This window comes from Montipora capricornis, chromosome 13, assembly GCF_036669925.1.
Source record: "Montipora capricornis isolate CH-2021 chromosome 13, ASM3666992v2, whole genome shotgun sequence".
Taxonomy (NCBI): Eukaryota; Metazoa; Cnidaria; class Anthozoa; order Scleractinia; family Acroporidae; genus Montipora; species Montipora capricornis.
The window spans coordinates 34221202-34246201 of record NC_090895.1 but is presented as its reverse complement, the minus strand read 5'-3'; the positions used below and the strand labels follow the sequence as shown (position 1 = coordinate 34246201).

The following is a 25000-nucleotide window of genomic DNA, read 5'->3' as shown; positions in this document are numbered from 1 at the left end:
TCTGAAGCTTTCAAAGTTGATACAGGTTTGTATATAAATAATCATTGTGTTGTGTAACCAAAATCTTATTTGAGGTTATTTGATTGTACAGTACATGTATTAAAGTCTTCTGACTTGTAAGGTGCATTTGATTATTTTTGCAGGCATTCCCATCACAAAAAAAATTATAATTTTTTTTTTTTTCAAAGGATGGATCAGCTCAAGCACAGAGCAATTTAAAGTTCCTGTCAACACTGAAAGGACCTTGTGAAGAACTAGCTCAAGCACAGCCCAAAGAGATCCCTGCCATGCTGGCAAAAATTTTGAACATAATCCGTATGATCTGGATAAACTCTGAACATTATAAGAGCAGAGAGAGGCTCACTGGCCTTCTCAGAAAGGTAAGATTACGTCATTAAAAATATTGCGTGGATACTGCAAGATCCATTTAAAATATCAAATGCTATCAAATTGGCAACAATTAGTATCGAGACGGAGGACTTGTTGAAAGGTGTGGCTGTGCAAAAAGGTTTAAAATAAAAAAAAAAAGATATTGAAAAAAAAGTCCTTTTTCAAAAAATCTTGTATGAATTCTTGACTTGTAGATTGAAGTGTATGCAGGCTGCTCCTGGAAAAATAGATAATTTGATTTTTTTTGTTTAACAGGTGAGCAATGAAATAATAAGGAGATGCAGCACAAAAATCTCTTTGGATGACATCTTTGTGGGTCGAATCAAGACAAGCATGGAGGGACTACAGGAGAGTATTGAGTGCTGCGAGTCTTGGAAAAACACCTACAGCAGGGTACATTCATTTGATAGGCAGTTAGCTTACTGTCCTTTTCTTTTATTAGCACATTTCACTTACATCGTTTCTATCCTTTTACTGGCAGATCAGTAAAATGCATTCCAAGTTGTCAAGTGTCAAGTGGGTGCTTGATCAGAGCAGCATCTTTGCGCAAGTGGATGCTTTTGTTCAGCGATGCAAAGATCTTCTGGAGGTAGTCTATTGATGTTAGCTACTTCCACAAGTCTGCGTGTTTTCAAACTTGTTAATGTTCTATTCTTGCAGTTTCTTGAACAATGCTGCATATTATTTTCCGCTTAATTGTACATGATAATTGTACACTGCAATAATGCAAACTTGCCAGAATTTTACTCTTTTATGAGTATGATAATTTTATTAAGTATGGTGTTTGGGTGTACTACCACTCAGTCCCAAGGGGAAGATCTTCACTCCAACTCACAAGTCTCCTATCTAGAGTTAAAAATAATCATGGTTGAGCATGCAAACTACCAATGAGGAGGTTAAAGCTTTAACTTCAGTCAGGCTCATAATTTCTGATTTTTCCGACTTTTCCCAAGTTATTAGTGGTGAAATTTCTATTTTGTGTACTTGAACATTGATGCCAGGTATGTGATGGACAAATTCATTTTGCAAGAATGTATGATGGAGAGAAGACACCCTTACCTTGCTTTCATGGTGTACGTGGGCCAGAGGTAGTGAGGAGTCTGCTGGAAGTTGAAGCCACATTTGAGAAAAATCTACAGATCCTCAAGGATGTCAAGAAAACCATACTAGATGTCAAGGTGAATGAAATCATCATCATTATCATTATGTCCACATCATTAATTTTTTTTTGTCTTCCTTCCATCATGTTCCTTATGGTAACAGGTGCTTGATTACAATAGACATGGACAGTAATAATATCCTTTCTTCTCGTTCCTTCCCATGAACTCATAATGTTTTGAACTTAAATATTTTTGTACATGGTACATTGTAGAAAGATTATGAATTATACTTGTACACTGTAGTTACATACAGTTACACTCTACTTGTATCTGTATGGGCTTCACAGCTTTGTGCCATTTTAAGTCCAAGCTTAGTTAATGCTAAATTAGATGTTAGTGAATAAATCTGATAAGTGGACACTCAAGATAATATTGGAATCAGTATTATATGTTAACTTGATCAGCATTCTTTTCTCTTCAGGCGACAACATGGCATGATGATTACAACAGGTAGGAAAACTGATAAGAATTAAGAGTCGACTGGTATTAATTCAAAGTTTTCAGTTTGTAGAGTCTTAATGGGTGATCAGTGATTCCTCTTTATGGCAAAAGAAAAAGCAGAAATTATGACCTGTTGTTTTTGGTTTTTAAAGGTTCCGTGCTGGTGTAAAAGATTTGGAAGTAATGGTCCAGAATTTAATATGCTCTGCTTTTGAGACAATAACAACTGTCCAAGAAGGAGTGGAAATTTTGGATATTTTCCAGCACTTGTCTTCGAGAGAGGTAAAAAGTAAAAGTAAAGCAACCATATTAAAAATAACGTCGATAACTTGTAACAGTAATTCAACTGACAAACCTGAGGTTGACGGTGCGCTCATTTTACTCCCACCTTGCCATCAGTGCTCTGTTTTACAGGTATTTAAAGCTACTTAAGCTACACAGAAAGGAAAGAAGTCGGAACAAGGATGTGAGATCCCGACGGGAATCGAACTCAGGGCCTCTTGCACCAAGGCCGTGTACTAATCAACTGTGCCATCCTCGCTCCAAACAGCTTTTAAACAGTTTGGTTAAATACTGTCAGATTTTGGCACAAAGTTTACTGTGGTGTGAGCCAGCTAGTATTCTCTTGCAAAAATTTGTGGCCAGTTTTCTGTGGCATCTCAAAAAGGCTTATGATGTAGAAACAGTGACCGCCATAGGTCCAAGGGGCCAAGTGGAGGCTGGCTATCTCAATATTATTTATAAAGTATGGGATTACAATACCCATGCAGGAGGCTCTTGGTTTGAACTTTGACCTGACCAAACACAACCAAGGGGCCTTAAAATGGTCAGCAAAATCATACTTGCAGCTTTTTCAAAATTGTCGTAATTGAGACTGATGATCATAGATCGGTGGACGTGCTGTGTCCCACAGTGAAAAGCCATTGGCCCCAGTTTTGGTTAGAAAATGTTTGGTCATGTTATGCATTTAGACCAATCGTGTGCGAGCGAAATTATTTGATGGATTATGATATTGATTTCGATATAATTATTAAAATACTTCGTTATTCAGACTGGCTGAGAGCATTGTAGCTCAAGTCTAACACCAGTGCAAAAAATAATGTTATTCATTCTTATTCACTTACTCTGGGAAACCCAATCCAAAACAACCTCTTGATGGCACACGATTGAAGGTGGCCGCTTTTTACTGCACATTTTTTGGCTCAGAAAACTGGTCTTAAAACAAAAAAGTGAACAGCACTGTTTTGAATGGTTTAACATTCGGAAAACATGGTGTTTGGAGAAGAAATTATCAGCCAGCGGAGCCAAATAATTATTTTTCAAAGGTATGAGCAAGAAATGAGCTAGAAAGTGATGATTATAACAATTAAGGTATCTTGCAATTTTTTAACAAATCACATAGCTTTTCACTTGAGTGTCGAAAAATCAGTTCCATAGAAATTAGTCTCAGACCAATCACAGCAGGCGCAAACAAATTATGCGAAAAACTAATCAGAATTCAAAGCAGTAAAAAAACTTGCTCAAAGCGTGGAAAATCTTTGATTACCCTAGTGAAACAGTGTAATTCATAGACTTTGTTATAGAAAATGCTTCCATGAACTCGAAGCTCTCAGTAACGCTGCCATTCACTTAAGTTTGGTATTAAATTTGAAGTACTGTATGTCTGCTGTGGGTTTATGCAAAGCTAAGCCAATAAGTTGGGCGAAAAAGTTTATCAAAAACAAATCACTTACAGACAGATTCAGATAAGAATGAGTGTGTTGTCTGACAAAGTGATTGCATATAGCACCAGAACAGTGCATTATTTAGTGATTTTCCTCCTGTCAGAAAATAACCTGTACATATTTATCACATTTATAATAATAACACCTTGGTAGAAAAGCTTAGCTAACACCTGTATGCACCTATACTGGAGAACATTCATGGCAAAACTGCTAGATGTGAAATCAATATACACTTCTAAATTTATAGTCTTGTGTCAGTGATGTACACTGTAAGCATTCTCGAACAACACCAAACAAATAACAGATGAAAATATAAAACGGGTGACGCCATGAAACCAAAGAAACCAGTGAAACGAACAAAACGAGAGAAACCATGATGACACCCACGGAAACATGAAACCAACAAAACCATATTATGACACCCATGAAACCAGTGAAACCAACGAAACCATGATACCCGCAAAACCACCTAAACAATCAAACCAGAGAAACCACGGGACACACAAAACCAGTGAAACCGTGAAACCCAAGAAGCCATGTAGATGTAAGCATTAAAATAATAGTCTCACCCTGCACATGTACATTCTTTTACACCAGTCAGTGTCACTACTATAATACTGGGATGTCTAATAGACCTTTTTGCAGATACGGCGGCCATTTTGATTTCTATTGTGTCAAATAGCTATTATGAGATTCCCAGGGGGCAAATACATATTAATTTGCCCCCTGATCATCCCATAATGTCTTTTGAAACAATATAAATCAAAATGGCCACCGTATCTGCAAAAAGGTCTATTAGCTTAAGTTTATATTTGTGTTCCGTAACACCAAGTTGTAACCCTAGTTAATATGCAAAAGTAGCACAGTAGCCTGCTTACATGAAATACTTTCCCTAATGAGCACTTTTGCAGCAATAAAGAGGAATCAATGACATCATAAATATTGTCCAGAGATCGAAAAATTGTTTTATCAAGGGAGAAAATTCGTATTGTTTTATGCCAATTGAAGTTTATTCAGATACAGCCACAGAGGACACAACAAAACTGAGGACTTTGTGAGGAATTCATAATTATGTACGGTAGGAATATCCCAAAATGTCAGAAGTGAGAACACTAATATAATTTATTATAATTGTTAGTTAGGATGTAATAAAATAAAATAAAGATTTAAACTTAGAGACAGTGATTTTATAGTCAATTATTCTGTTTTACTTTGTACAATGTATCTTTTCAGGCCATCAGGCGAACAATTGACAAGAAAACAGTGGAAGTGTACCAGCTTTTCAATGAGGAACTAAACCTTGTGAAGAAGGAGTTCAACACCAAGACTGTTGATTTGCCACCCATGTATCCCCGTTATGCTGGATCTGCTGCATGGGCAAGGATGCTGAAGAGGCGAATAGACAGGCCAATGAATGTAAGAACTAAACGGTTTCCATGATAGTTCATATGGATGTTCTGGTTCTGAAACTCTGGAAACTTCAAAAGCAAGAACAGTGACATTACGCTTCATGTTAACCAACCCATGACCATGCACAATCTTTAATCCTTAAAAGTTTGCAACTGAGTTTTGAATGAATTATTAAATCAAAACTGTTGATTGGCAGTCTTTAAGAAAAAAAAGGGTGTGGTTTGTGCCTTTGCTCAAGGTCCAAAACAGTGAACAAAAACAAAAAACAAAGAAGCTTGTCGAGTTTCATAAGCATCTCCATATATTAACTATGACTAACCTAAGTCAAAAACATGTAAACATGTCAGTGCAGACCACAAAATAATACAAATTAAATTTGAAGTGTGCCCAAAAAGGTTTGCTGGCTGCTATTAATAGTACAAGCATTTGATTGTTGTTTTTGTAATGACTGTTGAGATAAAAGATAATAATTTAATCCATGGCTTATTTTTTGTATGCATAATTATACAATCCAACTATTTTTAATGATATAAATTTGTTGAATCATAATGCTGTGGATAATCAAACATTGATTCAATTATTTATTATATTAATTTATTTTAATAGTGGAACATACTGGCAATAAACATTACTAACAAATTTAATACGAGATAAAAAGATTTTTTAAGAATGGATGTAAACTTTACCATTATTTTTCACTGTTGAATCAAGACCTTACTGACCTTTTGCTTTGATTTATAGGTGTTGAAGAAATCTTTTTTTCTTCCTCTTATTGGGACTGGTGAGGAAATCAGGTCGCAATATCAACAACTGGCTCAGGTTAATTCTGTGAAAATAATAATTATATAGATTTAGCTGAGCCTAAAAGTGGTCTGGAGCTCCTGGGTTATTTATGCTTACTGGCCTTGGGGAGAACAAATTTGAATTTTTTTTTGTTTAGTCTTGATGAAAAGCAATCAAACAAAACAAAACAATTTAAAATGGGTTGAATCGTTTCTTCTGTCATAAGTTGTCCAGGCATCATGTAACCTTACCAGATTCAAAATTACAAATATTGTAAAAAGCAGCGCTAAACAAATTAAAAATAAACACTCAGCTTTAAGTTTATATCCCTCCGATGCTTGACTCGAATAACTGCGTAGCCACCAGTGTGGTCCTGACCACAGGTATATATGTCAAACCTGGATTGAAACCAGCAAAAAATGCAGGAAAAAAATATTTTCCAAACCATTTTCCACCTGCACACAAAAAGCGTAGACCATTTAGAGCTTTCCAGTTGACATAGTATGGCCATGTAGCGGTGTTGAGCCACAGAAAGCTTTTGAAAAATTAGAATTTAAAAACTAAGCTCATGTTACTTAGAAGCAGCATAGAGTACATAGCTTAACTTAGTTGGTATTTTGTATTTTTGTATTTAGTTGTTACTAGACTATAATTGTATGTTTTCCAAACAAATTCTTTACACAAAATCAGCACTGTCGTCCTCTGGGAATTGTTTAGGCTAACAAGACTTGATGTCGTGCTGAGTTCTGAAGAATTGCCATGGCTCATGATGGTAAACACTGTCTAGGTTTCTCTCTCACCTCTTCACTGCTAATGGAGCATAATATTATGTCCTCAACTAATATTCACACCACTAGGAGAGGAATAGGTTTTTTAGGATGCTAGATTGTTCAACATGGCTCAGCTCTTCGACTACTCTAAAGTGTTTGTAAGTACTCCATTTATCTATAGTTGGTTATGGTCATTTTCTGCAGGCCCTTGACGAGTTTGTTAGAAAGACATTCAATGAGTGGACTTCAACTGTGGACAAAGAAGCCACAAAACTTCTTGAAATCCCTTTGATGCGTCGCAGCCAGGATAAATCCGGGACCCTTGATCTCAATTTTGACAGGTAAATATTGCAGCTGTAGTCAATAATTCTTTTTACCTATTTTAAATCATAATTTATTGACCTTAAAATTTTCAGTTTGAAGAGGTTGAGTAATGCGATTTTATTAAACACTAAACTACGGAAATCAGAATTCCAGCATTTTCATTGGTTTGCCAGACACAGGCTATCAGTTCATATATTGTCAAGGAATGCATCAGCAATAAAGCAAGCTGAAAACAATTTTGCAGCTCTGAGAAAAAAATGGTCAACAAAAGTCAATATTTATTCTACTCGCTGGGCTTGCTGGATATAAAATAGTTATAACCAACTTGGCGCTACGTTCCCCGTTGGTTATCTATCACTTCATATCCGGCGTGCCCTCGTACAATAATTATTTGTTAAATATTTAGGGGATTCCAGTTTCACAATGTGCATCGATCTTTTCGATAAGTTTTAGAGATTGTGTTCTCGCAGGGAATATGAAGGAGTCATGAAGGGGTCAATAACTGTGGATCTCTATAGTTTATTATTGGTTGGGTGAGTCAGGTGTTCAGCTCTGTCAACTTTTTGAGCTGAGATTTGCATTGTAACTGGAACACTAGTGAAGTGCCATCATGTTTTCTTTTGAAAAATTTGGCTTTATCAAACGAACTGACAAGAGAAATTTAAACCACCGAAAGAAAGATTTGTGGGCCAACATTTCGAGCATTAGCCCTTTGTTAGAGTGAATACATTGTATTTCTTCTTTCCTCCCTGACTGATCTATGACTTTGGTTGGAAATTTAAAATTAATGTTATCACTAAAACTGAAAAAAGTGACTTTGGTCATTTGTAGGACTCTTGTGAAGCTGTTTAATGAAATCCATTATTGGGAAAAGCTGATGTTTGAGACACCCCACTATGTGTCTGAACTGTATATGAAGAAGGAAGACCTGAGAATTCTTAGAGAAAATGTGCTACTTGTTGTGCGTGACTACAATAGGTATGTGCCCAGAAATTGTATGTGACATGAAGTATTTAAGCACATCTTATACCAGTTTCCACACTTTCAAGAAACTGTACTCTTTACAACACTGTATTTCATAGTAACTGTTACCAAACAGCTATGTTATGGACCGTAACAAAGTCATGTAAAACAACATTTTGTCAAGCAAAATGGTGTTTTACATTTTGCTTGACAAAATGTGTGCATTGTTGTGATGTAATACATGTAGGTTTCCATAGCAGCCATCAAATTAACACAGCCAATATTTTGTTAAATTTTGGTGTCCCTGTAACCTCCTGATCAAGTTACATGTACCTACCTCAGCTTATATCAAAAATTTGATACAGGTTGAACCACAAATATTTCCTGTATTTTCCTGTTATTTGCTCAACAGAATTATAGCTGTCCTATCAACAGAGGAACGTGGATTGTTCAGAGAGAGGATAAGATCATTGGACAAGAAGATCCACCCTGGCCTTACAAAGCTCACCTGGGCATCAAAAGGCATCTCCGATTACTTCATTGGAGAGTGCAGAAATAACTGTAGTAAGGTAAGGATGGTAAAGCACACTTTAGGCAAAGGTGTTTCTTTGTTTTCCTCAGGCTGCAATGATTTAAAGGGAAGTGAAGTAGGAGACATGATTTAAAGGGAAGGGAATTCGAAGGGAAGGGAATCAAACAATCAATCAGAGAATTTAATACCCCCATCCACAACCCTGCAAGGCCACACCACCCAGAACTATGTACCCAACTCTTTAATAAAATACACTGGCAATTTTTCCTAGTCTTGGGACCTATTTCCGAAAATAAATTGATTGGTCAAAATACGAATATTATTTTCCGCAAAATTTCACAAGATCAATGCTTACTTCTGTGGCCACAAATCAGGAGGCAATCAGTTTTGGTGATGATGATGATGATTATTATTATTATTATGAATAATTTACATGATGTTAATTTCAAGGAAATCTTACACGTAGGAAGGCCCTTCCTGGTAGTTGTACATCCAGTTTCTGTAGCAAGGAAAAGGATATAGTCATGTGTAGGATATGCCAACTGGCTTAATATTGTTCTAGAAAAAAATTAATGCGAAACAATGGTTGACAAACGCTTTTAATATTTAATTCTACCTTGACCTTTTGGCCACCTACATGTAGGAGCGGGCTGTGCTTGTCAGCAATGAATCATGAATTTATCCTTTACTGTCTTAGGTGCAAGATATCGTAGATGACTACAAGAATGCAAACTTGACCATCTCCAAGAACTGTAAAAAGATCAGTGAGATGTTGCTGATTAAGATTGATGGCAAAAGAGTTTATGACAACCTGGAATTTGAGGATGAACAGGTGACGAAATCCATTTAATATAAAAATATTATCAAACTCCTCTATTTTATTTTACTTTGTTTAGTGATTTGTTTGATTAATCAGTTCATTTAAAGTAAGCAGATAATTTTACTTGCAGAAGAACCATCGTAGTCTTGTGCAGACACGACTACAAGTCATTCATTTGGAAGTAGTTGGTGTCATGAAACAGACTTATGAAGTTTTCAAGCATGATGGACAAGAGGTGTTCATAACATTTAGTTTTTGTACAACATGGTCCTTTAACATGTCTTTTCTGGTTAAACCAAGATCCCTTAAGCTTTGGGATAGTCAGCAAAATAATTCTGAATTTGTATCAATTTCAGGTGCAATCCCACTGGCTACGCTACACAGAGAAAATTGATCGTATGGTAGAAGAAGCATTCAGGCTGAATGTGAAGTGGTCACTACAAGAGCTATCCAGAGCTATTAATGGCGATGGAAAAAGTGCTCCAAATCCTCTGCTTAGGGTCAAAGTTGTCCTTGAGGGAGACAAGGTTGGTGCTAACCTCATAACAGATACCAAGAAAAATGAAGTCACTTTAGAAAAGTGTAGAGATCATTAATGTTATAATTTTTATCTGTAATTATTGTACAACATCTTTTGCTCTTTGTTTCTTCTAGGTTGAATTTTCTCCTACTCTGAAGAAGCTTGCTAGTATGATGGAAAACATTGCTGTTCAGCTGACAGCATGTCTGTCCATTTTTCAGCGACTTCCAGACCTTCTCACTAGGAAGAGATCAACCAAAGAGGTACAGTGTAGTCATTATGTCGGTTCTAACACACAGTCAGCCTTATGAAATTTCTTCCTTAGTTTTTTAGCTTTTAATTAAACAACTGTGACTCTACAGTCTCTTCATTATGTGATTCTTTCAGCCTGTGTATGTCATCATTGAAAGAGATGACGAGACAAAGAAGATTCAAGCCAGCATAAAGGCTGGCATGTCAGCAAATGCATCTCATCTGCAATCATACCTCAGTAATTGGGATAGGTAAGTTTTCTTTGTAATACAGGTGTAGCTCCCTTTTTCTACCAAGGTGACCATGCATACATTTTCTACAATTGTACCAGACTTGTACCACACTAGTTCTACTTCCGAAACTTCTGATATATCCTTTTGGCACGTACATGTTCATCATTATCTTAAGTTCTGAATGATGCTGCCAAGCATTCTAAACAACCATGTACACTGACCAACCTACTACAACACCATTGACCCATCAGACCTTATTTGCTTGTACTTTATGTTTCATTTTCCTAATATAGATCATGTGATAAAACCCAGAAGGTTGATCTTTTTTTGTTGTAAGGAGTGTTCTACCACCATTTTCAAATGTGTACACATTTGAAAGGTAGTAACAACCTCTTCAACGTTGTCTCCAGGGACATTGTGGTTCAACCAGTTCAATTTTATTCTATTTTAATTCTTTGTCTAATATTCATTATCATAATCTAAAACAAAGGAAAATCAAAATTGGTTCGGGTAAAAAAATTTGAACCAGGAAACAAGTTGAACCACAACATACGTATATGGAGGGAAAACAAATTCTACAAGTTTGGACTTGATAATTATGTGATCATGGCAAGTGATTAATGAAATGTGCGTAATATTTATTTTTAGTTACCGCGAGATCTGGGAGATACAGAAAGATGCTTTCATCCGAAGATACCAAAGGCTTAACCCTCCTGTGTCTTCCTTTGATGCTGACATTCACAGGTACTGGTATTTTCCTAAGCCCGGTTGTTCAAAAGCCGATTAACGCTAATCCCAGATTAAAATTAATTAACCAAGAAAATTATTTCTCTGCTCCCAAATGTTGTTTAAAGCTGATATTCGGCAAAACTTTACAGTTAGAAGAACTCAAGCCTGGAAAACAAAAATAAGCAAAAGAAACTTTTTTCCAAAAAGTTGAAAATATGAAACAAAAGTTTACGTTAATCCTTAGCCTGTGTAGCTGGTGGTATCCTAGGCACGCGGAATAAAGTTTTGTTGGCGGGTAGAATGGGGAGGAGGACTTTATTTGAATGCATTTCCTTTAGTTAGTAGTTAGCATGCACTCGCCTCCCAAGGAACTCCCTGAAAACCACTTTCGGGTCTTCCGGGTGAGTGGAGCTTCCTGCCTGGGTAAATATCAAAGTTATTATTATTATTATTATTATTATTATTATTATTATTATTATTATTATTATTATTTTGTTATCATTATTATTGTTACCTGTTAATAATTAATTCAACATTTCCTGAGCCAAATATGTGAAGTGCATTAGCCCTGCAATTAACATTGCATTCTACAAATGTGTTTCTCAAGGTATACAGAAATTGCCAACAACTTTCAGAAAGAAGAAACAGTGCTGAATATTGACTTTGTGCTCTTGGATAACTCACCGCTGAAGTTTGCTCTTCTTGGTCATTGTAATGAATGGCAGAGCAAATTTACCACTCTGTTACGAGAGATGGGAAGCCAAAAGCTGAAGGAACTGCACACCTTCCTGAAGGAAAATGCCGAGAAGTTAGTATTCCTTATCATGCAGAATTGTTGTTTTGGTTGACATAACATTTATTTTAAAAATTATGTTTTGGAACAAAACAAACAGGATGGAGACCTGTGGCTTTTTTACTCGTATTTTACTGACTGAACAAACTCAACAAAAGTCCTACGGTAAGCAATGCTCCATCTTTTGCAACTGCATTTGATACAGCTGACCTTGCACCACAGGGTGCCTGTGCAGACATTTAAATATCAAACTTGATTAAATGGTGAAATCTCAGCCCGGCCAACCCGGGCTGAAATTCACCATGTAATAAGGGACTTACGGACACTTTTTTCAATTAATTAGCGCTATTTGAAATGGGTGCTTAGACTTAAATGCGAAATTCGCATGGCTCGCTGGCTCGCAGATTGTCCAGTCCAGCCCCACCTTTAACATCAATAGAGTTTCAGTTGCTATGTTTGGCTACACCCGCTAATTAACTCTCCCGTAAGCGGACATCCACCCTATTTTTCTTTGGTGTCCACTTATGGGACTAATTCTAACAAGCGGAGAGCTCTACTAACGGACAATTTTTTCCAATCCCCGAGGGTGTCCGCTTTCAAGAGAGTTGACTCTAGAAGGGTTTATCAAAAACAGTAAAGAAAATGGTCTGGATAGCACAAGTGTTACTAATATTTTAAAAAATACAGCCACACTTTTGAATTTTCGGAACATGTTTCGATGTTTCAAACATCATCTTCAGCCATAGTGAGTGTAACATTAAAATTTTTACAAGATAATTCGTATATATATGCGAATTTTTGTCATATTTTCAAGCATCTTATAGTTTTTCTAAAAATTGTCACGATAATTGTGATGTTTCTTGCTTCAAAATTATTGATAATTCTACTTCTTTCTATCAACTCAAAATCAAGGAGAGCTTCCATATTGAGCGGTTGAAACCCGAACTCAACAAACAAGTTGATCATGTCAGTTTAGCATTACACTTTTAAACTTTTACCGTTATGTCAGTTGTGTTCTCTATAATGTTGGTTCGTTTGAATTTTACGTACTTGTAACGAACATTTAATCTACAAAGAATCATTGTATTGATAGTTATATATATATACGAATTATCTTGTAAAAATTTTAATGTTACACTCACTATGGCTGAAGATGATGTTTGAAACATCGAAACATGTTCCGAAAATTCAAAAGTGTGGTTGTATTTTTTAAAATATTACAAACTTGATTAATAATAATTACTAGGCATTCGCTCTGTATTAGTCAGTGTTATTATGCTGTTCAGTTGGCAACATAAAGGATTAAGAAGCTGATCACACTGTACAATGTACATGTTACAGCTCCTTTAAATTTGAACCAATGATGCCATTATGTAATCTTTAATACAATTTATCTACATGACTTTGTATGTTATTCATGTATTATTTATACAGACTCAGTGCCCCTCCTGAAACTCTTGATCAGCTTGGTGAAAGTCTTACATTGTTGGAACAACTGCAACAAGATTTGCCAAACATTGAGGCCAAGTTTCCGCCCCTTCATCAACAGTTTGCCATACTTGAAAAATACGAAGTGGCAATTCCTGAAGAGGTAGGAGTAATGGATTGATGTTGGGTAGATTGCAGTGAAATGAACAACTTATGCACTTGCTTCTTTCAGGCAGCACAATAAATTGCACTTTCATGATTCAAATCCCATTCAAGTCTGGATATTTTAGCCTTCTTTCTCAACTGTGTCAAGATGGTCTAAACTATGGTGATCTCTCCTACATCAATCATCTTAACTCCTTAGCTCAAATATTATGATATTTCATATACATAATTACTGTATTCTCTATCAATAATTATATATATATAATGAACATACAAACATTTAATAGGATTCCAGCATTTTAATTTTGCACTGGTGGAAGCTTAGAGCTGTCTTTTGTCAAATTTTAAAGCTGAACCTTTATCTTTCCAAGAAATCACTCTATGTCATGCATGTTGCCTTGGGTGTGGCCCATTGGTTATGGCTATTCTGATCACAAGTTGAATGTGATCCTGGTAGCATGTGGTTCAACTTCAAGGTTGCGCTTGTAAACAGCCAACTGTTTTGCCTCCGGTCAGAACTTTGAGATTCTTAAAGTTGTTGCTGTTCTGTTGTATCATTTAAGTGTTTCATTGACCCTGAATAGCCCCTATGGTGAGTGGTCAATTACTAGGTACATATATGTATGTATGTATGTATGTATGTATGTATGTATGACTTTGTATGTACTGTACCTTATGTAAAGATATTCTGTACGCATTACTATAGATCTCCAAATGATAAAAAAAATGACTTTATCTACCTGGAAGTGTGAAAGGAAATTTAGACAATCTGAAACCATATTAGTGCATTTAACCAAATGAATGGCAGAATTGCATTCAACACAGCTTTAGTAATACATGTAAGTGAACTACTCAGAGCTTAATTATTTGGGAGTGGGAAAAAAGGAATGTTATAATCAATTATTCTTGAATGTTTTCATGTATCATCATGATGATAGATTCTTTGCACATAATATTCTCCTTTGCCCAGGTATGCAATAAATGTATTAAAGTTATTGTGCATTGGAGGGTGTTTGCAGGTTAGGGTTGCAGGTCATTGTTTTACTGCAGCTGGAACAACCCAAACCTTTACTAATGGTAACATTAGGTCTAAAAAAAATAAGGTTTAAGGTTAGCATTTTTGTAAAGGTTTGGGTTGTTTCAGTAATGAGGCCCTGACAGGGTAAATTCTGACAAGCAACATGGCCCAAAATGTAGCGACCGCACATACAATGAAATTCCAACAAAAGACATCCTTTCCCAGCAAAATTCTGACAGTGACGTCAAGGCCGAGAATGAGCCAATTAAACCCTGACACGTGTGATTTTAAAATTCAGACAAGCGACATGGGACCCCCCCTGTCAGGGCCTCAGTCATGGTAAAACAATGACCTGCAACCTGCGCTTTAATCCCTCTGATTGTACAACCTCTTTCATTCTCAGGTGCAAGAGATGTTGGACCAGTTGAGTGGCGAATGGGTTGCATTCCAGCAGTGTTTGATTGACAGTGATGCTATGCTGAAGAAAAGCAAAGAGAAATTCAAGACAGGATTGATTCATTCTTCTGATGAATTCAAGAAAACTGTCACTGCATTGTTCGATGAATTTCACAACAGAGGCCCATTCAGTAGCTCAGTTTCTGTGAAGGAGGTTTGTATTGCAATATCTTCACATATTCAAGACATTTCAAAGGTGGCTCACTGTAATTCAGGCAACATTAAATTAATTAACACTAGAGAATGTGCCGAGAGAAAAATAATTATATGGGCTATTCATCTTCATCACCTCAACAACCATCTCATAATATGTAATTTTGTGTCTTTATAGCTCTTTGTCTTCACTAGTTAAAGAACTTTTGCACCTGTTCATTTCCCCCATCTTGGGAACTGCTGACTTGTATTCAATTTTGTCTTTGTTGTGTACCGATGTACATGTAGGCACTTTTCAGGTTTATTCATAATACATGTAAGCTCAAAGGAAAATAGGTATTCCAATTACTGTAAATGTGTTGTAATGAGCATCAAGGAGAATTTCTTGTTGGGTCAATCTTCTCTAGGCTCTGGAAGAGGTTAAGGTCTACCATGAACAAGTCACCAACTTGAAATCCCAAGAAACCAAGCTTAGAAGAGGGCTAAACATCTTCAAGATCGAACAAGCACCATCAAAAGACCTGCAAGGAATAGAAAAGGATCTGGAACACCTTGAACAGGTCTGGGCCATCACCAAGGAATGGGAAGAACTGTGGGATTCCTGGAAAGTTGGCAAGTTTGAAGAACTTGTTACCACTGACATGGAAACAACATCACAGCTATTGTTTAAGAGGCTAAACAAGCTGTCCAGAGAAGTGAAGGTGGTGTAACGTAATCGTTTGTTATTCTTTTAACTAAAGATACTTTAGTCTCCCTTTTTTTATTGTAAGCCATAATTTAGAATACCTTCTTACAAAACATCTAAATGCTAGAGATCTCTAAAATTGTTTCCCTGACAAAATGCTCTTTTTGCAGGACAAAAACTGGGAGATCTGTGATTCTATCAAGTCTCGTATAGAACAGTTCAAGCGTACCATGCCTTTGATCCAGGACCTAAAGAACCCAGCCATGAGAGACAGGCATTGGGCCCAGATCAAGTCAGAGGTTCAAAAGCCTTTTGACCATAATGGTGAGATATAAGTCCAGGCTTGAGCCTTATTAGGTACATCACGAAGTGTCCCCTTGCTCTTTTCTCCAACATTACTCGGGTCTCAGAATACACAGGGCAATTAACAATTTACAAAGTGTCCCCCAAATGCTTCTTGTCAAGTAAAGATTAACAGCTGCATTTACCCTAACCATTGAAAAAATAACGCTAACCTTTACTGTACATTATTGTTGGAAATACATGTAGGTAGCGAATGCTTAGACTTAAGGGGACACTTCTAATAAACCAATTGAACCATACACCTAAGTGTAATCCGGGACATAAGCGACAATGGTATGACTTGTTTTGTTCTGTTATATGAAGGAAATACATCACTTGTAACTTCCTGTTAAAGGAAAATGCCAAATGATTATAGGGTTTAAATGGCTACTGATACCAATTTTGCTCTAGCCTGAATCAGTACTGTCTCTCTCGACTCAATACTCAGGGGATGACTGAGACATACTCCTGGGGAGATTACTGCAGGTATGGAGGACTTGCGTCCTGTCCAGGGGGAGTAACAATGCACTAATTCGCTTTACATGTATCTTACCAAAACTGTTTCCGAGAATTGATGTGAGTGACTTTACTGTTACCTGCCAGAAAAAAAATATCTTTTAAGGTTACAAAGCTATTTTAATTAAGTGAGTAAAGACTATTTACTAGTAAAAAAAGGCTTTACTTGGAGTACTATTCTTGTCAAAGAAAGTGCTTATCAATATGACAGTGAAGCAATACTTTCCCTTTTATCAGCATATTTTATCTATATGATATTATACATATTTGCCTCAAATTTATTTAGCTGAGGACTTCACTCTTGAAAAGATCATCGAGTTGGGTTTGGATCAGTTTGCAGAGCAGATAAGTGAAGTCTCTGGGGCTGCCAGCAAAGAGCTTTCCATAGAACAGGTACAGTAAGGTGTTACATTAGGCTTGAAAAAGGTTCTTATTGTCCCTGAGGAAAATTTGTAGTTAATGGCACTGGAATCATCTTTTTAGTATTGAAATGTTGGTGTTTTTGGTAACTAGGCAATTGCAACCATTGCTGAGAGCTGGGAGCAGATAACACTGGATATTGGACCTTACAAGGACCGTGGACATTTCAGGCTCAAGTATGAAAAGTTTATTCAACATCTGCATGGCTTAGTGTAGGATTGTGTTGGGAGTATCTACTATTAGTAGGAGAATTAATTTTTGGCAACAAGCTCCTGGCTGTATTGAATGCTGCTGGCACATTAGGCCTTACCATGTCATACTTTATACATTTAATATCAGTGTGCAGGGAAGATAATGAAGTAACATGACTTACTGACCTACAAATCTCTGTAAACCACCCCTGGCTGTAAAAACTGCTTCCCCCCCCCCCTCCCTCCCCTCTAAGATTAAACAAATGCCACATGAACTAGGCTGAAAAATGCAATTACCTCTGTTGACTTGCACAGAAGTTCTATATTGCATATATGTAAATACATGGATTCCACTTTGCTTTGGGCCCTTTTAGTTATTAAAAAATAGATGATAGATACTGTATGCATGGTTAATTAGAAACAAAATTGATATTAGGGGCACACAAATCTTTACATGAGTTAATTACGCTGTGTTCTTCAAAATAATGCTTAAGAAATACTTAAATGATGATAGTTGTTTAATAATATTTTTTCATTCTGCCTGTAAATACATTCTTTATACCCTTTCAGGGCAACAGATGATGTATTTCAGCAGCTGGAGGATAATCAGGTCACTTTATCAACCATGAAAGCATCTCGATATGTCAAGGCTTTTGAGACTGAGGTAAGGATCATGTGTGATACTACGTCCTAAAACTAGCGACCACCCCGTGACTGATAAATGAGGTTAGAAAAAAGGGTAGAGTTGTTTATTTCAGGGTTACTTGAGTTAAAGTCAACTGTTTCAGTTTTTGTTTCAATCCTTAACAAGTCATTTTTTAATATGGATACTTTAAAATCACCATGATCATTCAATATAGGTTGACAAGTGGGAGCGAACACTGTCTCTTATACTAGAGGTTACTGAAATGATACTGACAGTTCAACGGCAATGGATGTACTTGGAGGTGAGTCTTCAAAATAATGGTCTGGCACTTTGAACTGTATGTTGTTGGTAATACTTTTTTCTGTTTCATTTGGTACCATAACATACAAAAGTAACTGTTTGATGATACAGATTGTAGAGTCAGTCCATCTAAATAGTGCAGTCAGTTTTCAATTCATTTGGTTAAGTGTAAAGTGGTTTGAGCCAAGTTAAACAGGTGAAACAGGTACATATCACTTGAAAGAGGGAAAAGGTCGTGAAGATTTTGAGTGGAAACAAATGTCATTAACCCCAAGTCTCACCCAGGGCCTGTCAACCAGCTCCCATTGACATAGCAAAATTGTCTAGTGTCCTTTCTTAGACTCAACTGGCTTTAAAGTTGACATTAATCTTGTTTTCAACAGAATATTTTCCTTGGAGAAGATATTCGCAAACAACTTCCAAGAGAGTCAGCTGAATTTGATGATGTTAATGCCAACTGGAAGGTATGTACAGTATGGCGTACATAATTTTATCAATTTAATTCCAGCTTACCAACACCATTCGATCAGTAGCTCAATCCATCTTCTGTTGGGTTTGCTGCAGGTAATAATGCAGAGGCTCAGCAAGGATAACAATGCATTGAGAGGAACCCATCATCCAGGTGAAGTTTGAACCCACTTTGTCTTGACTTTTTCCACCCCACATCCAGCAGGGGAGGAACAGAACTTCAAATGACAATATTACTGTTACAGTAGCACCTGGAACACTTCCCCAATCTCATGGTCCACTTCACTCAAACCAACACTAACTATTGCGTTGTTAGTGAGAAGCAATACTGAATTCTCAGACCAGAGTTTTTCTCAAGTGTACAGTATTTGGAAACCTTCCGTGCATAAGTTAGCTCAGCTAAGGCAGGCAATTAAAGAGAAACTCCATTAAGCAGCAACTAGGTTTGGATGTAGGCTAATCATTATCATTATCATCATCATCATCAATATTATTATTGTTGTAATTTATTATTATCATTATTATTATTATTATTTACCATAAAAAGGCCCACATAAAATTCAATAACAACTCTACTTGCTGACATCGAACTGATGAATGTCATTAACCCATTGACTCCCAGGGGGTTCCCTATTGACGAATAAAATCATCTGGTGTTAGAGTAAAATACTAAGTCTGGCTGGTTTAGACCGGTTTAGGCCGGTTTGGGTGCTAAAGGGTCAATATCAAAAATACCGTAATACTCTTTGTTTGTCCCTCCAAAATTTTGCATAAGCATTGTTTCCAGTTTCTCTTGGGACCATTATAAGTCCCAAGAGAAAACAAAAACAATGCTTATGCAAAAATTTGGAGGGAAAAACAAAGAGGATTATGGTATTTTTGATGTTGGCTAATGGTCCTTATTGAAGTTGAGCCTGCAGGCACATCTTCTTTTGTTTAAAACTACATGCAAAAGAGGCTTAAGGGTCAATTTATTACAAATGCATGACCCCTTAGCGTCATTCTTGTGGGAAAATTGCTGATAACTCTGATAAGGGCTATTGCTCTCAAGATCTTGAGCTACTCCTCTATTTCTGCTGTCTCCTATGCGCTCCACAACAGTGCACCATTGGATCTTTATAATTAGATCATTCACTGTCTGGATTATTCATTTCTTTGTATGAGAATTACCTTATTCATTCACTTATTTTGTACCATCTTTAGTGGCTGCTGACTGTATCTTGTCAGATGCCGCACACTTGTTCGTTTTGATCTGCCCATAGATCTGACGCTAAGTTTATGTTTCCATAAAGATTTGAACAACACTTCAAAAGTTCTAGGGAAATTTAAACTTGTGAATCACTGACGACAGATTTTCAAGTGATAGTTTTTAATCATTTCATTACACGCTGCCAGGTCTTCTTGATACACTGAATGACATGAATTTGAAACTGGAAGAGATCCAGAAGTCACTTGATATGTATTTGGAGACAAAGAGGCAGATCTTTCCACGATTCTACTTTCTTTCCAATGATGATCTCTTGGAAATACTTGGACAGTCCAAAAATCCTGAAGCTGTAAGTACATGTACTAGCCTGGAGAATTAGTGCCAGTTACCAGTTTTGTGAGTAGCACAATCATATACATTGTTCAGTAGTTTCTTTCAATTGATAGCACTTTGGGCTGGTATAGTTACCGTCAGTATTGGTTTGCCAGCGACCTTTCATGAAGATAAAAGCACAAACAATGGAAAAGACAACAACTCAATATCAGTATCAGTTACTGATAATTTTTGGTATTGTACCTAGGGGTATTACTTGATAGTGAATCCTTGCTTAAAAAATTCACAGTCATTTATTTTAATGGTGATTATGTATTCCTACAATGTATGAAACCAAACATTCCTTTTCATTTGTTTTTTGAAAGGTTCAACCTCACTTGAAGAAGTGCTTTGACAATATTAAATCTCTGAAGATGGCAAAGGTAAGACACTGTGAGACTATTATTAACAATTGATTGTGAGACTATTATTAACAATTGATTGTGGGTCATAAAATATAAGAATCAAAGATTCTTGACCAAAAGGGTCCATGGAATTTTCCATGTACCTTGTAACATTGAGACTAATTCATAAATGTTTTCCTACTTAATATACTTTCAGGTGAACTTCACCAAGCCTTAAATTGTCACTTTCCTGCACTGGTAATTTGTTTCAGATGTCTTTTTGTTCATTCATGTTATTTTTATACTTGTTTTAACAGATGGGCATCACCCAGAAAATAGAGGCAGTAGGCATGTACTCAGCAGAAGGAGAATTTGTGGAGTTTGGACACTCGGTTCTTTTAGAGGGACCAGTTGAGGTGTGGTAATATAATGCCCCTTAATTTAACTTGACTTTAAAGTGCATGACTAATAAAATTGTGACCATGCTTTACATAAATGATCACAACATGTACAGTATGTTACATGAATAATCACTTCAAATCAAATCATGATCAAACCCTAGGAAAGCCCCGTCATCATTGTGACAATCTGCTTCCAAATTCATTGAATGTGATTTGGTTTCTAAACCCAGAGTATCCTTTCATCAAAATGAAATCTAGAACAACTGCATGACTGTACAGTCAGGGGTTTCAATTATAATAATATGCATGAAAAATTACTTGATTCTGATTGACTAAGAGCAGTGTAGTTCAGGTGTAATACCAGTGCAAATTACACATTGAAATTCTGGATTACGGTTGGCTAATAAACAATAGGGTTTGGTCAGAACCAATCAAATCTTTTGTTTTCAAGTAAAGCGCATGCCCTGGATGGCACAATTTATGGTGCAATTTTTCTATGATTGCGTGAGGCGCATTCGTTTCTTCTGCTTATAAACCATCTCGAATTATGGTTGTCTTTGAAAAAATTTTACTCAGACATGCTTATTTATTCCAAATTGCACTCAAAATCATGTGATTACCTATACAAATTTGGTGAATTGGCAGCTGGTTTGAGTAGAGTAACTGATTGTTGTCATGAATGAAAAATGATAATCATAGGTTCAAAAGAATCTGTCTTTAGTTGCCTTACTTTACTAATAGGGGAAAATAGTAGCCAACCTTTTTGACTGAAGTAACCAGTGCTTTTCGGCAGCTGTTGGAGGCAGTGCAGCCCACTGGTTAGGGTCCTTGCCTTGAGTAGGGCATGTAGTTCCCGGTGTTGTGGTCTGTCTTCTGTGGTGTATCATGGTTGGGAGGGTAAAATACTCAGAGAGGGCCGTACAGTGTAAGTTAGAAAACTGTAACAGGTTACTTTAAAAATGAAGGTAAAGATAAAGAGATCTGGAGATCCTGGGTTCAAGACACATTCTGACCACTTGTTGAATTTGTTCCAGGTAGTCCCTGGTTCAATTTCCTGGATGCTCTTGTAAATAGCCAACTGGGATTCTTAAAGTTGTTTTGTTCAATGCTCAGAGATATTACATGTAGCTTCTAGCTACTCTAAAAATCTGAGGGTATTAATAAAAATATTAATAATGATACTTACTTACTTGCTTGCTTGCTTGCTTGCTTGCTTGCTAATGCTTGCTTGCTGGCTTGCTTCCTTGCTTGCTTGCTGGCTTGCTTCCTTGCTTGCTTACTTACTTACTTACTTACTTGTTTACTTATTGAAACCACTGTACAATATCTTCATTAAAACATGCACAAACCCAGTGAACTAACACATTCCAAGGAGGTGAATGAGAAAATAGGATATTGTTATCAATATAACATGTGTAACAGCAAGCAACCATACTTGAATAAATGTTAGGAAATTTTGCCCAACTGTAAGTGGGCTCTCCCAAACAAAGAAGGTTGTTTTAAAAGAACTCCTCGTCAACATTACTTTGCTCAGTATTGAAAGTTTTAAATATGAACACATTATTGTTACTTTATTTTAATTATACCGGTATATACATGTATTTTGTAGTTTTAGGGCATACTTATATATGTAACTATATCTCGCTCGTCCTCAAGAATTGTACAATACTTTATTCATCCGTAATATCTGTTCATCTGAGTTAAATAAATTTTAAAAAATACACTTTAAGATGTATCTTTTCAGTGGTGTCTGAGGGATACTCAGAAAAAAATGTGGTGTTGCTTTGAAGGAGTCATCAGAGCTACATTTGTCATGTTGTTCATTACAATAGCAACGAAGCAACCATTATCTCAACCTGCTTCACTCAGTAATGCAACGTAACGAAAATATATTAATATATTTTTATTGTGGATTAAACTTGATTGCAAATATTATGAATGTTAAATAGGCATGGCTGTGTGATGTGGAACGGAGCATGCGCTGGACACTTAAGGAATTGCTGAAACAGTGTAGACTTGCTTTGAGGAAAAGTACCAGTAGGCGTGACAAGTGGGTTAAAGAATGGGCAGGCCAGGTAAGTGATTACCATTTTTATTTTAATTAAATTGCATTATTCTCTTATAAAACCCTGTGGAAACCAATTCCATTTGCCAAGCTAGAAAAAGTGTCACAAATAGGAAACCTCTTCGCTACTCTTTCACAGCTTGTGTTGGTTGTCAATGGCTTGATTAACATGTTGATAAGAGACAGAAGTAGATAATTAGTCATTATATTCATTTGCATCATAACAGAATGATTTTATGGATTCCGAAATACATGTGCATTACCACTTTTCAAGTTGTACAGTCATTTAGGTTGGCAGAAGGTGGGCTAAAAAATTCATGTTTACTTATTTTTCTGAAAAAGATTTGTCTTGATGTTCCAATCTGTGAAACTTCACTCTCCCTTGCAGTTGACTATCACCTCCAGTCAGATGCAGTGGACAAGTGATTGCACCAAGGCATTGGCCAGCACAAAAGAGCGAGGTGACAAGAAAGCTTTGAAGAGTTTGAAAAAGAAACAGGCAAGGAGCTAATGTAGCATTATTTTCTGTATATTACCAAATGCTCCCTGGACTAACTATTTACTCCTTGGTTTTAACTCTCTCAATCAGTGGCAATCAAGAGGAAACTGCTTGTGTTTAAGAATATACCTCATTTTCTGGAGGGTTTATTTGGGGAACCAACATGGTGGGCATTTCTCTGTCTATGAAGGGCACCAACATTTCCATCTCCTTTCCATTTTGAAAAGGATAGCACATTACATTATAAGAAATGAACAATTTGATTTCATTTTCCTGGATTTGTGTTTATTTCATTCATGTTTTCTTTGCAAGGAGTGAATTCCTTCTGCTTTTTCTGTACCAACATATTTTGTCTTTTTGTCCAAAGAGAGAGTTTACAATCACTTTTTGTCTCTGCTTCAGATTTCCATGCTGAATAAATTTTCTGAGATGATTAGAGGTAACTTGACAAAGATTCAGCGACAGAAGATTGTAGCTCTGGTCACCATTGAGGTGCATGCTAGGGATGTAATTGAAAAGATGATCAAGTCTGGTTGTGGTGATGTGACTGCCTTTGAATGGCTTAGTCAGTTGAGACTGTATTGGGACAAGGTATTTGGCTTTGCAGTGTCTAATGTTGTCTTAGTTAAGGCTGTACCGAACACTGTGTAAGGACAGATAATTACAAATTGTAATTTATCTGTCCAAGTTGTTTGCCTGCCATTATTGGCCAGTGAATCATTTAATACAAGTTTGACAACTGATTGCAGGTGGGCTCAATGAAATCAAAGTCATTCCATTTTGAAAAATCTGTTGAAGTGCGACATGTTTTTGACACGTGAGGACATCCTTTGAAAAGTGGCCCCTCAGTAATCAGAATGGGGACAAACAATCCAGGGAAAAAATACCATGCCTTCTGACTGGGGGGACATATTAGCCTAACAATTTCGTAGTGTACAAATTGGCCTTACCTGGTCATTGTTTTGTTGGCATGTGAAGGAACAATACTTCCGAGAAGACAACGGGATTAGCATGCTAGTTTAATGAAGTTAAATGCAATTTAACTGACTCAGAGTTAACAACTAGGGGTGGCTGTGGTAAATTGTTGTCAGAGGCTTTGTTATATTTGTGCATGTATCACATTCCTCGCGTGTCTTGGGTTGTACAGCTTATTTATCGGTGTGGCGGGAAGAAGGAACATTTTGTGTGGAACGTTTAGCAGTTTTCCCCTACCTTCCCCCCATATACTTTCCACTGTTTTTCAGTGTGATGGGTGCATGCTTATCTTCTCTGCTACGTAGGGGCTCATGACTGGGCAGTCAGGTTTTGCCAGCCATCGGTGCAGTCTCCATCTTGGAGCTGGCTTCCAAGGGTGGAAGTTCCAGGATGTCTCAGGCACTTAATCTCCACTTTGCAATGTTAACTGCAAATAGTTGTATGGATAATACAGTAGTTGTTAGCTATGAGAAGTAAAGTATACCCACTTCAAAAACAAGAAAGA

At 36.7% G+C, this 25000-nt stretch overlaps 1 protein-coding gene across 1 annotated transcript in view; it reads left to right on the top strand.

The window, feature by feature from the left end:
* Positions 1–25000, top strand: part of LOC138028385 (dynein axonemal heavy chain 2-like) — an 82621-nt gene that overhangs the window by 5990 nt on the left and 51631 nt on the right. Inside the window, 35 exon segments of the mRNA XM_068875907.1 lie at positions 1–25; positions 189–380; positions 646–783; positions 872–979; positions 1392–1568; positions 1972–2000; positions 2144–2273; positions 4949–5131; positions 5867–5944; positions 6883–7019; positions 7834–7980; positions 8378–8534; positions 9195–9329; positions 9448–9552; positions 9674–9844; positions 9972–10100; positions 10225–10340; positions 10971–11066; positions 11659–11859; positions 13279–13435; positions 14859–15065; positions 15472–15765; positions 15920–16073; positions 16894–17000; positions 17121–17203; positions 17789–17882; positions 18079–18165; positions 18548–18628; positions 18729–18786; positions 20028–20188; positions 20538–20594; positions 20873–20971; positions 22906–23031; positions 23410–23520; positions 23923–24111. The exon segment at positions 1–25 is cut by the window's left edge and continues 214 nt beyond it. Coding sequence (XP_068732008.1) covers positions 1–25; positions 189–380; positions 646–783; positions 872–979; positions 1392–1568; positions 1972–2000; positions 2144–2273; positions 4949–5131; positions 5867–5944; positions 6883–7019; positions 7834–7980; positions 8378–8534; positions 9195–9329; positions 9448–9552; positions 9674–9844; positions 9972–10100; positions 10225–10340; positions 10971–11066; positions 11659–11859; positions 13279–13435; positions 14859–15065; positions 15472–15765; positions 15920–16073; positions 16894–17000; positions 17121–17203; positions 17789–17882; positions 18079–18165; positions 18548–18628; positions 18729–18786; positions 20028–20188; positions 20538–20594; positions 20873–20971; positions 22906–23031; positions 23410–23520; positions 23923–24111 — 4519 coding nt within the window.